Source organism: Conger conger, chromosome 5 (assembly GCF_963514075.1).
Source record: "Conger conger chromosome 5, fConCon1.1, whole genome shotgun sequence".
NCBI lineage: Eukaryota > Metazoa > Chordata > Actinopteri > Anguilliformes > Congridae > Conger > Conger conger.
This window is the reverse complement of record NC_083764.1, coordinates 4,634,997-4,654,854: the sequence shown is the minus strand read 5'-3', so window position 1 is coordinate 4,654,854 and position 19,858 is coordinate 4,634,997. Positions and strand designations below refer to the sequence as shown.

The 19,858-nt window shown below is 44.1% G+C and overlaps 1 protein-coding gene across 8 annotated transcripts; it reads right to left on the bottom strand.

The window, feature by feature from the left end:
• Positions 1-125: 125 nt before the first annotated feature.
• LOC133129583 (zinc finger protein 658B-like) lies at positions 126-18,825 on the bottom strand. Of its 8 annotated transcripts, none has more exons than XR_009708821.1 (12): positions 11,536-11,675; positions 8,636-9,350; positions 8,489-8,547; positions 6,429-8,265; positions 6,289-6,347; positions 4,574-6,074; positions 4,412-4,485; positions 2,011-3,478; positions 1,857-1,930; positions 1,263-1,666; positions 1,079-1,152; positions 126-911 (listed from the first exon to the last, which is right to left on the bottom strand). XR_009708821.1 is itself a non-coding variant. In XM_061243773.1 (7 exons), the coding sequence occupies exons 2-7, from the start codon at positions 9,328-9,330 to the stop codon at positions 4,907-4,909; spliced, it is 3,702 nt and encodes a 1,233-aa protein (XP_061099757.1). In that variant the 5' UTR covers positions 9,331-9,350; positions 11,536-11,675; the 3' UTR covers positions 4,783-4,906. The 8 variants fall into 8 exon arrangements, 2 of the variants coding, with proteins under 2 accessions (XP_061099757.1, XP_061099758.1); XR_009708822.1 differs by having other exon boundaries at positions 126-885; XR_009708823.1 differs by having other exon boundaries at positions 126-885; positions 1,094-1,152.
• Positions 18,826-19,858: the final 1,033 nt, after the last annotated feature.

Here is a 19,858-nt window from a genome sequence, read left to right as displayed (position 1 = left end):
ACAAACCATACAGTTTGTACTTCCTAAACATCAGCTTGATTCTTCCCGCAATACTCAAAAAATGTTTTTCTGTTTTAGCGAGGTTTCTTGTATGAGAAGCAATCCAGTCAGGAAAACACTTCACACCAATTATAAGAGTCTTTATTTCTGCAACTGCAGATTACAACTATTTACAGAGATCCTTTTTACCATCTAAGAGAGGCTTGTGCAATCATGTGTCATCAACCACCATGTATGTTATCAACCACCTCATTCGGTAGAAAAGTAAAAGTTTGTTTCCCACCATCCAGCTACATACTCTTTTTGCTCAATGCATGTATATGTTAAGACTGGCCTGTGATATCTTGGTGACGCACATGGTTACTCAACCCGCCCTCATCAGATAGAAGATAACAAGCACTGTTGAATAGGACAGAATATATCAATGTATATACACTACTGTGAAAAAGTATTTGCCACTTTTTTTGACTTCCTCCATTATGGCATACAGTGCGGTCCATACAAATTTGGACAGCAATACAATTTCTGTACTTTTGTACTCCAGCACATTTCATTCCGGGTTTTGAAATTAAACAATGAATATGAAGTACAGACTGTCACCTTTAATTTGAAGGTATTTACATCCATATTGGGTGATCCGTGTAAGAATTATATCCATTTTTATACATAGTCTCCCCCCATTTTAGGGGAGTGCCAGGTGGGGAGTGTCTTTCGGGGGGGGGGGGGGGTTGGGGGGTGGTGTGCTGATGTGTGCTGCTGGGAGGGTTGTTGGGAGCTCTCCTGGATGAACGTTCTCAATGTGCTGGTGAAGATTCACTTCCTCTGTGTGAAGGAATGGGCACTGGGAGCAAGCAAAGACCTGAGACGACACCTCAGCAGTTTGTACTGAGGAGAAAGACAGAGTGCAGGAGCTTATAGGAAATAGAGAAGGAAGCAGAAGGAAGATGATGCTGATAAACGCAACCATTACTTCAAGAGTACAATAATGAATAAATCTAAACTCTAAATCTTCATTTCCTTCAGCACAACCTATCAACCATCTCCACCTGACTCCCTCAGATGTATGGAAAATGATTACCTGTGTGATCCACACCTGTATTTTGTTTCCTGGGAGAGATGACAGGAGAAATAAGAGAGGATACAGCACAGATTCTGTAAAAGAAAAAAAGGCAGATTAAGACTGATAGTGAACAGGGAAAGCCGTTCCCCTGTATGGGTTCGCTGGTGTAGCTTCAAATGACTTGAATGAAGGAAACTCTTACCACAACACTCAGAGCAGTGGTATAGCTATTCCCCTGTAGTTTTTTGGTGTAGCTTCAGTGATCCGACCGGGAAAACTCTTCTCAGTCAGCGCCATGGTACGAGCTTTCCCCTGCATGAGTTTGCTGGTGTTTCTTCAAATTACCCAACTGACTAAAACTCTCACACACTGGGTGCATGAGTAGGCCCCTGGAGTGCCTGTGTGGGACTGTATTGGGGTGGGGAGTGTCTTAGAGGGGGGTGGGGTGCTGATATGTGCTGCTGGGAGGCTGTTGGGACCCCATAGTCCTGCCGAGCTCCTCTGGGTGAACCTTCTCAATGTGCTGGTGAAGATTCACTTCCTCTGTGTGTACAAATGGGCACTGGGAGCAGGCAAAGGCCTGAGACAACACCTCAACAGTTGGTTCTGAGGAGAGAGAAGGAATTTAGGAGATATGAAGCTTATAGGAAGAGAGAAGGAAGATGTTGCATGAATCAGCATTCATTACTTCAAGAAAATAATAATGGATAAATCTAAACTCTGAATTATTATTTCCTTCAGCACAACCAATCAGCCATCTCTACCTGACTCCCTCCGAAGCATAGAAAATGGTTACCTGTGTGATCTGCACTTGTATCTTGTTTCCTGGGGGAGATAACAGGAGAAATAAGGGGGGTTTCATCACAGATCCTGTAAAGGAAAAAAGGCAGATTATATAATTTAAAACTGATAGTGAACCGGGGAAACACTTGCTCTTCATTCATTCTTACCCATTCTCTGAAGAAGACAGCGGCAGTGTCAGGGGTCTCACCAACTGGCCCACAGTTTTCCTCTTCCTGGTCACAGTCTGACCCTTCTGCATGTGTAGCTTATATAGTTGGTCCCCTGTATGGGTTCGCTGGTGTAGCTTCAAACGACTCAAATAATGGAACCTCTTACCACACTGGGAGCAGTGGTATGGTCGTTCCCCTGTATGAGTTTTTTGGTGTAGCTTCAGGTAATCAGAACGAGCAAAACTCTTCTCGCAGGCAGAGCAGTGGTACGGGCGTTCCCCCGTATGCGTTTGCTGGTGTAGCTTCAAACGACTTGAATGGAGGAAACTCTTACCACACTGGGAGCAGTGGTATGGTCGTTCCCCTGTATGAGTTTTTTGGTGTAGCTTCAGGTAGTCTGACCGAGCAAAAGTCTTTTCACACTGGGAGCAGTGGTATGGTCGTTCCCCTGTATGGGTTCGCTGGTGTGCCTTCAAATGACTCGAATGAAAGAAACTCTTCCCACACTGGGAGCAGTGGTATGGTCGTTCCCCTGTATGAGTTCGCTGGTGTAGCTTCAAACGACTTGAATAATTGAAACTCTTACCACATTGGGAGCAGTGGTATGGCCGTTCTCCTGAATGGGTTCGCTGGTGAGTCTGCAAATTACTCAATTTATTGAAACTCTTTTCACACTTGGAGCAGTGGTATGGTCTTTCCCCTGTATGGGTACGCTGGTGTAGCTTCAAACGACTCAAATAATGGAAACTCTTACCACACTGGGAGCAGTGGTATGGCCGTTCCCCTGTATGAGTTTTTTGGTGTAGCTTCAGGTAATCCGACCGAGCAAAACTCTTCTTACACTCAGAGCAGTGGTATGGTCGTTCCCCTGAATGGGTTCGCTGGTGAGCCTTCAAACGACTCGAATGAAGGAAACTCTTCTGACACAGGGAGCAGTGGTATAATCGTTCCCCTGTATGGGTACGCTGGTGTAGCTTCAAACGACTCAAATAATGGAAACTCTTACCACACTGGGAGCAGTGGTATGGCCGTTCCCCTGTATGAGTTTTTTGGTGTAGCTTCAGGTAATCCGACCGAGCAAAACTTTTCTGACACTGGGAGCAGTGGTATGGTCGTTCCCCTGTATGGGTTAGCTGGTGTGCCTTCAAACGACTTGAATGAAGGAAACTCTTCTTACACTGGGAGCAGTGGTATGGTCGTTCTCCTGTATGGGTTAGCTGGTGCAGCTTCAAATGAATTAACTTAGTGAAGCTCTTCCCACACTGGGCGCATGTACGGGCCCCTGGAGTGCCTGTGTGGGTGGGGTGCTGATGTATGCTGCTGGGAAGCTGTTGGGACTCCAGTGTCCTGCTGAGCTCCTCTGGGTGAACCTTCTCAATGTGCTGGTGAACATTCTCTTCCTCTGTGTGAACGAATGGGCACTGGGAACAGGCAAAGACCTGAGACGACACCTCATCAGTTTGTCCTGAGGAGAGAAAAGGAGTGCGGGGGACATGAAGCTTATCGGAAATCACTACACTTGTCCCTGTGTTCGATTTGCGCTTTATTGTACATCACTCTGGAAGAGAGCATCTGCTAAATGCCTGGAATGGAATGTAATGGAATAGAAGGAAGCAGATGCTGATAAACGCAACTACTACTTCAAGAGTGTAATAATGGATAAGACCCAATCTCAATTCACCCCTTTCCCCTACCACTTAGCCATACCCCTCCGTTTTGCACGTTCACGTGTAGGGGCAAGGTGTCCTGATTCCCTTTGGGATAGAAGGGTAGGGTGAAATGATAGGGCTACATAGCCCTCCAAACGGAGATTTTTCCAGAGGCACACTTCAAACTGAGTGTTACCATTATTGCCAAACTAGGAAGGCAAAAGCATGAAAACACCACCTGAACATTTTTCCTGACTATTTTCAGTATGATTCACCTGTCCCGTCATGCCCAAAGAACTTAATAAACCTGTTATTTGGATCATCTGGGTTTGTCACCCTTATAGTTTATAGTAATCGCAAGCAATAGCATTGGTTTCTTTGAAATCTGAACAATATTACAATGATATCCCTATATTCAATCATTCCAGGGATTTCAAGAGAAATCACCACAGCTGAAGATGGCCTTGTGCAATTCTGTCCGGCAACAAACTTGTTGTGTCCGTTTACATGAACGCGGTCAATGACTACTGAAGACGTACCAGGGTCTTGAAGGGTTGTCCCATTTTAAAGGGGAAGATTTCAACCACTACCCCTTGTAAAACTGTTCTGAAGGGCAAGGGGTACGGGGTAAATATAAGCAACAGTATGGGGCCAAAATCGAAACTCTGAATCTTAATTTCCTTCGGCACAACCCATCAACCATCTCCACCTGGGTGATAGACTCCCTCAGACGTAAGGAAAATGGTTACCTGTGTGATCTGCACCTGTATTTTGTTTCCTGGGGGAGATGACAGGAGAAATAAGGGAGGTTTCAGCACAGATTCTGTAAAAGAAAAAAGGCAGACTATACTGTACAATTTAAACTGATAGAGAAAAGGGGAAACACAATCCTACTCTTCATTAATTCTTACCCGTTCTCTGAAGAAGATGGCAGCAGTTTCAGGGGTCTCACCAACTGGCCAACCGATTTTCTCTTCCAGGTCAAAACAAGACCATTCTGCATGTGTAGCTCATATGGCCTTTCCCCTGTATGGGTTCGCTGGTGTGCTTGTAAACTACTCAATTTACTGAAACTCTTCTCACAATGGGAGCAGCAGTACGGTCGTTCCCCTGTATGAGTTTTTTGGTGTTGCTTCAGGTAATCCAACAGAGCAAAACTCTTCTCACACTGGGAACAGTGGTATGGTCGTTCTCCTGTATGGGTCCGCTGGTGTGCCTTCAAACGACTTAAATAATGGAAACTCTTACCACACTGGGAGCAGAGGTATGGCCGTTGCCCAAGATGGGTTCGCTGGTGTCTCTGCAAAATACTCAATTTATTGAAACTCTTCTCACACTGGGAGCAGTGGTACAGTTGTTCCCCTATATGGGTTTGCTGGTGTGCCTTCAAACGACTCAAATAATGGAAACTCTTACCACACTGGGAGCAGTGGTACGGCCGTTCCCCTGTATGAGTTTTTTGGTGCAACTTCAGGTAATCTGACCGAGCAAAACTCTTCTCACACTGTGAGCAGTGGTACGGTCGTTCCCCTGTATGGGTTCGCTGGTGTGCCTTCAAACGACTCAAAGAATGGAAACTCTTACCACACTGGGAGCAGAGGTATGGTCTTTCCCCTGTATGGGTTCGCAGGTGTGTCTGTAAATTACTCAATTTATTGAAGCTCTTCTCACACTGGGAACAATGGTATGGTCGTTCCCCTGTATGGGTTCGCTGGTGTGCCTTCAATCGACTCAAATAATGGAAACTCTTACCACACTGGGAGCAGAGGTATGGTCGTACCCCTGAATGAGTTTTTTGGTGTAGCTTCAGGTAATCCGGCCGAGCAAAACTCTTCTCACACTGGGAGCAGTGGTATGGTCGTTCCCCTGTATGGGTTCGCTGGTGTAGCTTCAAACGACTCAAATGAAGGAAATTCTTACCACACTGGGAGCAGTGGTATGGCAAGTCCCCTGAATGGGTTCTCTGGTGAAGCTTAAAACTACTCAACTGATGGAAACTCTTACCACACTGTGAACAGAGATATACTCGCTCCCCTGTGTGAGTTTTTTGGTGTAGCTTTAGGTAATCTGACCGAGCAAAACTCTTCTCACACTGCGAGCAGTGGTATGGTCGTTCCCCTGTATGGGTTCGGTGGTGTTTCTTTAAATTACCTAACTGACTAAAACTCTTCCCACACTGGGTGCATGAGTAGGCCCCTGGAGTGCCTTTGTGGGACTGTGTTGGGGTGGGGAGTGTCTTAGGGGGGGTGGGGTGCTGATGTGTGCTGCTGGGAGGCTGTTGGGACCCCACAGTCCTGCTGAAATCCTCTGGGTGAACCTTCTCAATGTGCTGGTGAAGATTCACTTCCTCTGTGTCAATGAATGGGCACTGGGAGCAGGCAAACACCTGAGATGACACCTCAACAGTGTGTCCTGAGGAGAGAGAAAGAGTGCAGGTGATATGAAGTTTATAGGAAATGGAGAAGGAAGATGATGCTGTTAAACGCAACCATTACTTCAAGAGTATAGTAATGGATAAATCTAAACTCTGAATCTTCGTTTCCTTCAGCACAACCCATGAACCATCTCCACCTGGGTAATAGACTCCTTCAAACTTATGGAAAATGATTACCTGTGTGATACGCACCTGTATTTTGTTTCCCGGGGGAGATGACAGGAGAAATAAGGGAGGTTTCAGCACAGATTCTGTGAAAGAAAAATTTAATTATTATATCATTTAAAACTGATAGTGAACAGGGGAAACACAATTCTGCTCTTCATTCTTACCCATTCTCTGAAGAAGATGGCGACAGTTTCAGGGGTCTCACCAACTGGCCAACCGTTTTACTCTCCCAGGTCACAACCTGACCATTCTGAGTGTGTAGCTCATCTAGCCGTTCCCCTGTATGGGTTCGCTGGTGAGTCTGCAAATTACTCAATTTACTGAAACTCTTCTCACACTGGGAGCAGTGGTATGGTCGTTCCCTTGTATGAGTTTTTTGGTGTAGCTTCAGGTAATCTGACCGAGCAAAACTCTTCTCACACTGGGAGCAGTGGTATGGTCGTTCCCCTGTATGGGTTCGCTGGTGTGCCTTCAAACGACTCAAATGAAGGAACCTCTTCTCACACTGGGAGCAGTGGTATGGTCGTTCCCCTGTATGGGTACGCTGGTGTAGCTTCAAACGACTCAAATAATGGAAACTCTTACCACACTCGGAGCAGAGGTGTGGTCGTTCCCCTGTATGGGTTCGCTGGTGTCGCTTCAAACGACTCGAATGAAAGAAACTCTTCTCACACTGAGAGCAGTGGTATGGCCCTTCCCCTATATGAGTTTTTTGGTGTACCTTCAGGTAATCCGACCGAGCAAAACTCTTCTCACACTGGGAGCAGTGGTATGGTCGTTCCCCAGTATGGGTTTGCTGGTGTGCCTTCAAACGACTCAAATGAAGGAACCTCTTCTCACACTGCGAGCAGTGGTACGGTTGTTCCCCTGTATGGGTTTGCTGGTGTAGCTTCAAATGACTCGAATAATGGAAACTCTTACCACACTGTGAGCAGTGGTATGGACGTTCCCCTGTATGAATTCTTTGGTGTAGCTTCAGGTAATCCGACCGAGCGAAACTCTTCTCACACTGGGAGCAGTGGTATGGTCGTTCCCCAGTATGGGTTTGCTGGTGTGCCTTCAAACTACTCAAATGAAGGAACCTCTTCTCACACTGCAAGCAGTGGTATGGTCGTTCCCCTGTATGGGTTCGCTGGTGTAGCTTCAAATGACACAAATGAAGGAAACTTTTACCACACTGGGAGCAGGGGTATGGCCGTTCCCCTGTATGGATCCGCTGGTGTGTCTGCAATTTACATAATTTATTGAAACTCTTCTGACATTGGGAACAGTGGTATGGTCGTTCCCCTGTATGAGTTTTTTGGTGTTGCTTCAGGTAATCCAACAGAGCAAAACTCTTCTCACACTGGGAGCACTGGTATGGTCGTTCCCCCGTATGTGTTCGCTGGTGTGCCTTCAAACGACTCAAATAATGGAAACCCTTACCACACTGGGAGCAGAGGTATGGCCGTTGCCCTGTATGGGTTCGCTGATGTGTGTGAAAAATACTCAATTTATTGAAACTCTTCTCACACTGGGAGCAGTGGTACGGTTGTTCTCCTGTGTGGGTTCGCTGGTGTAGCTTCAAACGACTCGAATAATGGAAACTCTTACCACACTCAGAGCAGAGGTATGGTCGTACCCCTGAATGAGTTTTTTGGTGTAGCTTCAGGTAATCTGACCGCGCAAAACTCTTCCCACAGTCAGAGCAGTGGAATGGCCGTTCCCCTGTATGGGTTCGCTGGTGTTTCTTCAAATTACCCAATTGACTAAAACTCTTCTCACACTGGGTGCATGAGTAGGCCCTTGGAGTTCCTGTGTGGGACTGTGTTGGGCTGGGGAGTGTCTTAGGGGGAGTGGGGTGCTGATGTGTACTGCTGGGAGGCTGTTGGGACCCCACAGTCCTGCTGAACTGCTCTGGGTGAACCTTCTCAATGTGCTGGTGAAGATTAATTTCCTCTGTGTGAACGAATGGGCACTGGGAGCAGGCAAAGACCCCAGACAACACCTGAACTGTTTCTTCTGAAAATAGAAGGTGTACAGAATATATTAAGCTTACAGAAAATAAAGAAGGAAGCAGATGCTAATGAACACAGCAAGTATAATAATGGATAAAATCATGAGTGAAAATCTGAACTATGAATCTCAATTTCCTTCAACTCAACCTTGCACTCATCTCCAATTGTGTAATAGACTCCTTCAGACTTAAAATAACTGGACTGGAATATAATTATGAGATCTCCACCTGTGTTTTGGTTCCTTGGTGAGATGACAGGAGGAATAAGGGAGGTTTCCGCACAGATCCTGTAAAAAACAAATAAAAGCACATTATTTAATGTAAGAGACTGAGAGTGAAGAGACGCACAGTCCAGGGCTCGTCATTCATTCTTACCCATTCTCTGATGAAGATGGAAGATTAAGATGACCCTTCAGCCTCTGTGATTGGTTCGGGGAGAGTTCATGTCGTCTCCATGGAGAACTCGCCTCCTGATTGCTATTACAGGCAACAGGGCAAGGAGGTGATGCCACAGGAACTGAACTATAGCCAATTTCTAGTCGCCGAATCAGCACTCTGGGCTGTTTTAGCAGACAGGAAGCGACCACAGTAGACAGTTCATCCACTTGTTGTTGTCCATGTTCAGATTTTACTCCATTCTTCACCATTTTGTCAGTTTGGGCAAACTGATAACTTAAATGTCCTTCCCTCTGTTCATCCCTCTCTTTTTCTTCTTCCTTCCAGAGTCCCTCTTTATCTCTCACACCATCTTCCCTCTCAAGTTTTACACTCCATCTGTCGCAATCGTCTTCCTCCTCCTTCATGTTGATTAATGTGTCTTCTTGTTCTCTGCTCATCAAATATCCAGTTGTCCTCTCTGTCCTCTCTAACATGTCTTCACATCTGTACAAAATCAACCTTGGCTCCACCCTTCTGTAATTTGAGCTGTCCATCATAGATTCCGCCTTGATGTCTTCACCTGAATAGGCGGGGCTTAAACAGTTCACACACTCAGACTTGGATTCTGATCGGCTGTTAGTGTTTGACCATTTGGGAGAATTCACCACTCTTTGAGAGACAGGGCGGGGCATACAGGACAGCTTGCTCTCCTCTATGGATCGTTGTGAGAGAGAATTAACAGATTCATGTTAAATGACACAGATGACAATTACACAATGCAAAATGTAATATTTTTTTGCAATGGTTCCCAATTTCCAAAGATTAATGTACTGATGGATGGGGCTTAAACATTTCATACAGGCAGTGATGGATTCTGATTTGTAACTGAGAGGGAGTGAATGTGATCTCAGTGATTTTGACCATGGCATGACGGTTGGCGCCAGACTGGTTTGAGTATTTCTGAAATTGCTCATCTCCTGCTGATCTTTTCACACACAGCAGTATCTAGAATTTACAAAAACCACCATTGAACGGCAGTTCTGTGGATGGAAATGCCTTGTTGATCAGAGAGGTCAACGGAGAATGGCCAGACTGGTTCGAGCTGACAGAAAGGCTACGGTAACTCAGATAACCACTCTGTACAATTGAGGTGGCCAGAAAAGCATCTCAGATTGCACAACATGTCGAACCTTGAGGCAGATGGGCTACAACAGCAGAAGACCATGTCAGGTTCCACTGCTGTCAGCCAAGAACAGAAAGCTGAGGCTGCAGTGGGCACAGGCTCACCAAAACTGGAAAAACGTAGCCTGGTCTGATGAATCTCTGATGAGGTGCCTCATTGAGGTGGCCTCTGTCTCAGGGGTAGCAAACTTCCGTCATCGACAAAATCCAGACACACCATCTTCCAGCCCTGCTGTGTCCGCCCCTGACTTAAATATTGATAGCCCATCCCAGCCAATTTTAGGTAGTTATCCCAAGCGCCAATTTGGACAAACTGTGACAAGCTTTAGTGCATAAGTACCAGGCTGGCACCAGTCTCGATCATGGCTCGAATACTTGGGCACCCGTGATGCCTGCCTTTGCTTAGCCTGATGCAAATTTGGCATTTCCAATTCCGAACGAGGGGTCATATTCACAAAACATGGATTCACTAATTGGAAGACAGCGGTGGAACAAGATGGTGGTTTCCTCGCATTAGAGCGATGTCTGCATGGCAGGAACACCAGCGTCGCTCAGAGACAGATGAAAGTATTGTTCAGCTACTGGGTCAAAAGAACAGGTACTGTGTTAAAAAGCACAGGCAAAGTCATTCCGTTTCTCACTGTAAATGAGCTTGCTCTCCGTGGGCACCCTCAGGCAGGTCTTTTAATTAGGCTGTTTGATTACGCAATTCAGAAAGATCCCAAACTCATTCAAAAAATTGCTTTTAATTATTTTTTTCTTTTTCACAGGGTAATGCTCCGGACCCCCTTACAAAAATTGGATGTTGTAACTGTATTCCATTCGTCTCGCCCCTTCTCATAATTAAACTACGCCCTTGTTTACCTGATTTAGGAAAGGCAACATTTACTGAACATTTACCAAAATAATCCAAATGCCCACCCAAGGATGACATCGTTGTAACAGTATTAGTATAGTGTTCCTTGTGAAGTGCTCAGTGAGTGTATATGTAATGGTGCACAACTATGTGCAGAATAGCTCAGGGATTGTGCACATGTGTAAAGATAACACTGTTACTGTTATTTTATGTTACTATACATTCAATGCTCTTGCGTGCATTTGCTGTGTGATTTCAGCCTGTTTTTTTTTTGTTTTGTTGTTTTTTTTACAAGGTTGTAAGGTCGTTCTTGATTCTACGAAGATGTCTAGGGAGAAATTTGCTTCAGAAATGTGTTTCTTTCTGAAGCATAAGTGGGTCCACGCCAAGGAGAGCAGACATCTGCAGTGGATCCAGGTATGGCCTGGTACTGGGATTCTGTCTCAGTATCTGTTTGATGTCTGGTACCAGCAGCAGTTGATCCAGTCTGGATCAACAACAGAACCTCTAGAGCTTGGTCAGTTTTTCAGCCAAACTGCTGGGAGCATATAAGTTAGATATTCCCCAGCATAAACACAGTTATCAGCTGTCAACCAGAGCCATTTTTTTTAGATAATGAAAACTGAACTCTGTCGTCGTGCTGATTAGCCGTTTGAAAAAGAAGAATCGCAATAGGCTGCCTCCCAATTATAGCCGGTTGCTCAATGAAAATGTATTTATTTATTCAAAGAAATGCGAATTGTACCAATCTAAGTAGTTATTGGAATCAATGTGTAACATAATATTCAAAGCTTGATCCGTCGCTCGTAGCTTCCTATCCTTCGTCGAGCACTCAATTTATAAGGAAAGAAATACGCACCTCCGGTTTGTCTCTCAAGTGTTCAGTGTGTCATCGTGAAAACATTCTAACTGTTATAAAGAAACTAGCGTTGAAAGGCTTTAAAAGCCATTATCTTGGTAAGGTCTTCTTTTAGTTCTGGCAGCCGGGAAGGTCCTGTTGTAAGAACGCATGCGTCGTAGTAGCAACGTGTCATCAAAATAGGATGATTTCCTCGATATCACCATGTGGAAATTAAATCAAAATAAAAGACAAAATTTATTTTTCCGCTTTGTCGAACCAAAATGAGTCGAAAATGACCACAAATGCACTCCTCTGTAGTTTTCTGTATCATGTTCTTCACTAGCTGTCAAAATAGCATTTATCAGAAATACTTATTCTGCAGAACAATGTGTCCTGTTCTCATTATTTTTTCTACATTTTCTGATTGAGAGATTTATCACCCAGATATTACACAAAAAACTCATCATTTTGAAGGATGGATTCTGGATTTTAGTTTGATTGTTTGGCTGGTTGATGACAATTAAAATATTTTGTTGGCAACTACTTTGGTCATCAATTTTAGTCAACTATGTAGATTATTCCTTGCACTACTCTGTACTCCAAGATTTGAGACTTATCATGAACAAAAAAAACCCTGCATGTGGTGAAAGTGCACATTGTCAGATTTTAATAAAGGGCATTTTTATAGATTTTGGTTTCATCATGTAGATAGTCGCCCTATTTCAGAGCGCCATAATGCTTCAAGGGTCCAAGGTATCAAATGAGCCTCACACCACAGAGCTACCTGCCAGGTAAACAGTACAAATTGAATGGTTTCTCTTGACAATTTTTTCTGTTGAAGTCAATGGAAAAAATATTTTCATTTCTACTGCATATCTAACAGCAGCACAGTGGTTTGAGGATCAATAGTCAATAGATACCTTGGACCCTTGATGACTTAAAGGAGTAACATGCCAATTGTCTTTAGGCAACAATAAAACAATTTATTTTTTGTATTAGCTATTCAGGAATTTAAATGTATTTTCAAACTTGTTTTTCTAAGCCAAAATTTCCCACTAAGAGTTCACTCAAACTGTCTGGGCGTGGTAATGAGAACTGAGATTCACAAATCGTGCCCCCACTTTCCACACGTTGTCGTTTGTTACCATAGCTACCTCCATGATACGCGCTCATGTTAGAAGACTGAATTTTCACAAGCTAGCTAACTTAGTATATCAACTACCGATAGCTAAGGTAAGGACGCTGACTATCCAATAATATTGAGCCAAGCTAGCTAGCCAACTTAAGATAAAAGCACAACTATTAAGCTAACTAGCTAGCTCACGTTATCGATAACGTCACATTGTGAAAGTAAACTAGCTATATCAGAAATAGTCTAACTAAAAGGCACTGTAATTTAAGTTAACCTAACGTGAATTAAATATTTGCATTGTCTTGCCTGTAGGCTAGCGGCGCAAACTATGGGTTATGAGTTATTGGGGGAGTCGTTTTCCTCGAGAACATTCTGAACCGGTTTAAAATGGGACGATACATTTAAAACGCTAAAGTTACTTCTCCAAACTAAAGAACGGGCATATTTAATACTTTCTGCGTGTTTCTGCAATGCCCTCTTGTGAAAATTCAATAAAAAATAAAAATCTAGAAACTGTGACAACCATGTTACTCCTTTAAAGCCATTTAGCCAACAAATGTGTTCCATATCAGCATGATTTACAGGTAAATCTAGTCCCACCCCCCAATTCCCAGAGATCCATTCAAACGCAAAGTTTTAGTATCGCTTGTTTAACAACCTGAAAATAAGATATCCAGACTCTGATGATGTTGATAGGTCACAGACATCAGGACGTCATGGCATGCAAAGGATAAGCAACAAAATACTAAACATGACTACTTTCATTTACGTAACATTGCTGTGTCCCAAACATTATGGTGCCCTGAAATGCAGGGACTATGTATAAACAGTACTGTAATTTCTACATGGTGAAACCAAAACGTATAAAAATGGCCTTTATTAAAATCTGACAAGGTGCTTTAACTACATATTGTTTTATTACAAATCTCTTTTTGTCCCAAACATTATGGAGGGCACTGTCATTATAAGGGTATTTATTTCTGCAGAAAGAGAACACCTGCCAACAGAGTCAACACCTTACAAAACAAGCATTATTTACAGTGATCCTTTATCGCCATTATAAGAGAGGCTGTGCAACAGTGTACAATATGTGTCCGCACAAAGGATAACCACCTCATTAGGTAGAAAAGTGAAACTTTGATTCCCACCATCAGGCCTCATACAAAGCCTGGAGGAGTAGAAGCCATTGGTGTCCGCCTCTCACAGTCTTTATCGGATAAAAGAGAACAAGCTGTGTTCAATAGCGACAGATAAAATAATGCTGTATTTAACCTGCAGAACAACATTTACAAACAATACGGCAATAAACATTTTAACACTTCAGTATAATAATACTTGGTTTCCAGGTACATGATATTTCCAGTTTTAGATATTTTAAGATTGCTCTTGCTATTCACTTGACGTCAATACTAAAACACTCTTCAGATAACGTTTTGCAAAAATTCTTGGGAATTTTGCATTTCAAAGTTGATGTAAGGTACTCTTTATTAACCTCAACATATATTGCATATTGCAATATTCTTCCATTCTCTCTCTGAAAGGTAAGGATTGAATGACTGAGGCTCTTCCTATACTGGGAGCAGAGGAATAGTTTCCATCATGGTTTTTCAGGTGGGCATTCAAAGAATCTGAACAACTGAAACTCTTGCCATACTAGGAGCATTACTGACTTTCCCTTGTATGAATTCTCTGGTGCTTCATCAAAGTACCGGACTGTGTGAAACTCTTCCCACACTGGGAGCAGTGGTATGGGCGTTCCCCTGTATGAGTTCTCTGGTGTTTCAACAAAGTACCGGACTGTGTGAAATTCATCCCACACTGGGAGCAGTGGTACGGGCGTTCACCTGTATGAACTCGCTGGTGTTGCTTCAGATGATATGATCTGTTGAAACTCTTCCCACACTGAGAGCAGAGGTATGGACGTTCCCCTGTGTGATCTCTCTGGTGTAGCTTCAAATTACGTAATTGAGTAAAGCTCTTCCCACACAGGGAGCAGTGGTATGGGTGTTCCCCTGTATGAGTTACCTGGTGTTGCTTCAGATGATATGATCTGTTGAAACTCTTCCCACACAGGGAGCAGTGGTATGGGCGTTCCCCTGTATGAGCTTGCTGGTGTAGCTTCAAATTACTCGACTGTGAGAAACTTTTCCCACACTGGGAGCAGTGGAATGGGAACTCCCCTGAATGAACTCGCTGGTGTTGCTTCAGATGATATGATCTGTTGAAACTCTTCCCACACTGGGAGCAGTGGTATGGGCGTTCCCCTGCATGATCTCGCTGGTGTAGCTTCAAATTACCTAACTGGGTAAAGCTCTTCCCACACAGGGAGCAGTGGTATGGGCGTTCCCCTGTATGAGTTACCTGGTGTTGCTTCAGATGATATGATCGGTTGAAACTCTTCCCACACTGGGAGCAGAGGTACGGGCGTTCCCCTGTATGATCTCGCTGGTGTCGCTTCAAAGTGCCTAATTGCGTAAAGCTCTTCCCACACTGGGAGCAATGGTATGGGCGTTCCCCTGTATGAGTTCGCTGGTGTAGCTTCAAATAACTTGACTGAGAGAAACCCTTCCCACACTGGGAACATTGGTATTGATGTTTCCCTGGATGGGTTTGCTGATGTTTCTTCAAAAAACTGAATCTGTTCCCACACGGGAAGTACGAATGCTCTCGTTTATGTATATTTATGTGTGTGGTCAGCAGTGATTTGGAATTGAAACTCTTTCCACACTTCAAGCATTTGTGTGCCCCTGGAGTGAGTGGGTGGGACTGTGTTGGGGTGGGGAGTGTCTTAGGGAGAGTGGGGTGCTGATGTGTGCTGCTGGAAGGTTGTTGGGACCCCACTGTCCTGCTGAGCTCCTCTGGGTGAACCTTCTCAATGTGCTGGTGAAGATTCACTTCCTCTGTGTCAACGAATGGGCACTGGGAGCAGGCCAAGACCCGAGACGACACCTCAAAAGTTTGCTCTGAGGAGAGAGAAGGTGTGCAGGAGGGAGGAAGAACAGGGAAGGAAGCAGATGCTGATAAACACACCCATTCCTGTAAAAGTACAATGTTGCATAAAATTGTAATACTGCATCTTAACTGCACATCATATTTTCTTTCAAACAACCGGTCGACCACCTTGCGTATAAGACTGGGTTTTACAACATGATTACCCGTGTGATCCATACCTGTGTTTTTGGGGGAGATGGCAGGAGAAATAAGGGAGGCTTCAGCACAGATCCTGTAAAAGACAGATAAATGCTTCCCATTATTTAATGTAAGACAGATAGTGAGATGAAGAGACACAGTCTAGCTCATCATTCATTCTCACCCATTTTCTGATGTAACTGGTCTCTCCACCTGGCCCTTTCTCTTCCGGGTCACAACCTGACCCTTCTGTGTCAGTGATCCGTTTCCTCTCAGTGATGAGATCTCATGGCATCTCCATGGAGACATTACTCCCTGACCTCTTTTATAGGCCACGGGAGGAAGAAGTGCCTCCTCTTCCTGATGTTCTGATTTTACTCTGTTCATCAGCAATTTGTCAGTTTGGCCAACTTGGTGGGTTATAAGTTCATCCCTTTCTTTTTCTCCTTCTTCATCTCTCACACTATCGCCTCCCTCAGTTTTCACACTCCGCCTCTCCGTATCTTCCTCCTCCTCCTTCATGTCAGTTTGTGTGCCTCTTGGCTCTCTTCTCATCAAATATCCAGTCTTCCTCTCTGTCCTCTGCCCTATGTCTTCACCTCTGTTCAAATTCGACCTTGGCTCAACTCCTGTGTAATCTGAACTGTCTGTCACATATTCAGACTTTATTGTGTCACCTGAAAAGTTAATGCACTCAGTTATGGATACTGATTGGCTGTTGGTGATTCTCCTCTTGGTAGTATCCACCACTCTTTGAGATGGAGGGCAAGACATGGAGGATAGTTTGCACTCCTCTATGGAGGCTAGTGTTGCTGTGGGAGAGAATTTACACATTGATGTTAAATGTTACAGAGTACAATTGCTCTACACAAAATGTAATATTGCCTTTTGTGATGGTTGACATTGTCAAGGGATAAAGGTACAGGCAGGGTGAAAATGAAGTGAGACCTAAATGGCATACAGTCAACAATGGATTCTGATTTACAACTGAGTTGTAGTGGTCTATACCGGTGCCCTGATGAAGACTTACCATTCATTTCCAACTGTCCAAAACTTCTGTGGTGCCTGAGTAGGGTCTTCAGCTGGTCTGTGTACAAAACAGACTGCACACAGACCTCCAGGACAGAGGGGGCAGCACTGAGCCAGCATACTGTCTGAAAGAGAGATGCCCCTTCAGCCATTTAACTGTACCTTCTGCATAACATGCACAATCCTGTGCTATGGCTTAATGCAGAAGACAGGACATCACTGATTTCAGTACAAAATGGTGCAAAACTATTTACAGGAAAGTTCAGAGAATTTGCACGTCCCTTTAAATCATATGTAAGTGTTACTGTTTGTTACACTGTATGACCATGCTTGATTCTATTTATATATCTGTCAATATGTCTTCATGGCAAAATTAGTTTTTTTTCCCAGAAGCATGAATGGACCCATGCCATAGCTGGGTCCAGGTATAGCTGGGTACTGGTGTTCTGTGTCTCTACCTGTTTGAGGTCTGGTACTGGCAACAATTGATCCAGTCTGTAAAGGAGTTCCCACAACAGATCATCTAGGGCTGGGTCAGTTTTCGAGCCAGACTCCTGGGGGCATGTAGAGAGAGTAGGAGAGTGAGAGGGAGAGAGTATTATGCCTGGGAAAAATTTGGGAGGAAAAAGCAGTCAGAATTGAAAACGGATTTAACAAACAGAAACCCAGTGTGATGCAAGAATGGTTAAAATGGGTGGGGATAATGGGGATAATGTGCAGGGAACTGTTGAAAGCTTGATTACAGTAGAATGGAGTAGTTCTCATTATCCTGTGTGCCCGCTGTCCTTGCCAAGACAGGATGGGAAATTAACAATGATGCAGGCTGCCATATTGCCTTTCGAATATTATCACTTTCCTGTCCACTCCCATGCCTCCTGCTTCACTGTCCTCTCTTACCCCTCCTCCTCCTCCCTCCCCTCATCCTCCCCCCTTCCTCTCACCTGCAGCCCCAGAGTGAGCTCGGTCCTCTGGCTCTCACTCAGCAGCTCTGGGAATGTCTCCATCACCAGAGACACAAACTCCTCCAGTTTCCCATAATGCAACATGTCTTGCTGTTGTAGAATTTGCCACATGGCTGCAGAGAGGAGTTGCAGTGGAGGAGCCAGCAGGTGCAGGGAGGAGGCAGGGAGAGAGGGCTCTACCAAAAGAGAAAATTACATTTTTCATGTAATTCAAGAGTTAACACAACCATGACTGCAAGGTAGGCATTACCTGCATTCAGTGCAACACTAAATGCAGAAACCAATGGCATACTACTCCCACTGAGCCACACTCGTCCCGAGGAAGGGACTACTGTACCAAAGATAGACAGCACCAGGATGGGGGGCCAACCTCCTGATAACAAAATCCCTATCCCAAATTTTAGGATCAGGATCACAGCGTCTAGTTTTGATAAACCCAATTTTGAGATGTAATCCTATCCGATTGCTGTTTTTACATACTGGGCCCAGGACTCTGGATATCCATGTTGTCTGACAAGCAATACTAAAACCTCTTTGCATTTGAATGGATCTCTATGGGAATTGGGGGTAGCACTAGATTCAGCTGTAAATTACGCTCAGTATGGGGCACATTTGTTGGCTTAACGGGAAGGAGCACGCGAGACGGAGTTTAATCGCAGTAGTAAATACAGTTGGTTTCGCGAAGGAGGAGAGTCTGAAGAAAAAATATTAGCAATTGAACCCAGCCATCGGACCTGCTGCGCATTTACCTTTACCCAAATCAGCACGGCAATAGGCTACCAATTATAGTGGTCTGATGACTCAAGATGTATTGAAAACATTGCAAGTCACTGCGCTCAGTTCGCTTGAACAGCTATGAGAAGATGTGTTATACTCAACGTTATAGTCAAACGGTTGAATACGCTCATAGCTTTCGACGAACACTCAATTTATGAAGGCATAGATACTCACCTCCAATTTCACTCTCTGCAATGCTCAGCCTTTCCATTGTCGTGCAAAATATTTGAATTGTTTTGAAGCGTACATCTAGTTAAGTTCTCGTTGTATAGACGCATGCGTACTAGCGACGCGTAATAAAACGAGGGCGACTTCCTCAATATCACCAAAGGGGAAATAAAATGAAAATAAAAGACCGCGTTATTGAAGCAAAGTTAATTGAACATGATCGCAAATGCACATATACATTTTTGTTTCTTGTTCTTTACTTGTTGTCCAAAATGCCATTAGTCAGAAACACTTCTTTTGCAGCTTGAGCCCTGCTTCGAAATGGGCATCCGATTTCAGATGGATAAATTTCAGATATTATACTAAATTAAATATGCTAAATTTGAAGGATGTAAAATACCTGCCAGTTTATAGTTGACCTCACCTAACTTTTTGAGTAGCTTGGGGTATTGGGGCCCACTGTCCTATTTTTGTCCATCAGGCAGAACACCTCAAGCTCCGAAATATTCTTCAGTCTCCTTGCATGTACGGCTTGTTTGAGATCGCTCCACAGATTTTCAGTAATATTCAAGTCTAGGGACCGTGGTGACAATTTCAAAGCCTGGAGGTACTTCATGGTTGATTTCGAGGTATGCTTTAGATCATTCAACTTCATTCCTGAGTGACCTTCAAATATTAGCCTCTAGAATTTCTTCATATTTGGGGGAATCCATTCTTCCTTCCACTCGCACAATATTTCCTGTGCCCCCCGCTGCCATACAACCCCAAAACATAATAGATCCACCTCCATGCTAAACAGTTGGCAAGGTGTTTTTCTCTACAAAGGCTTCAGCCTTTTTTCTCCAAACATACCTTCTTTGGTTGTGGCCAAAAAGTTACATTTTGGTTTTGTCAGTCCAAAGCACATTCTTCCAAAAGGCTTGAGGCTTCTCAATGTTTTCTTTTGCATACTTCACATGCTTAATTTTTTGTTGAGGTTGTACTTTCTGGCAACTCCGCCATGTCGGTCAGACATGTACACCAGCGGGGCAAAGGTTTTTGCACCCCACAGTAAATTTGGCTGAAAGGTGGTTTCTAGCTGGCCAGGGAAAACCAGAGCTAAAGTGAGGCTGAATTTGTATGTCTATGTCAAAACGTATCTCCG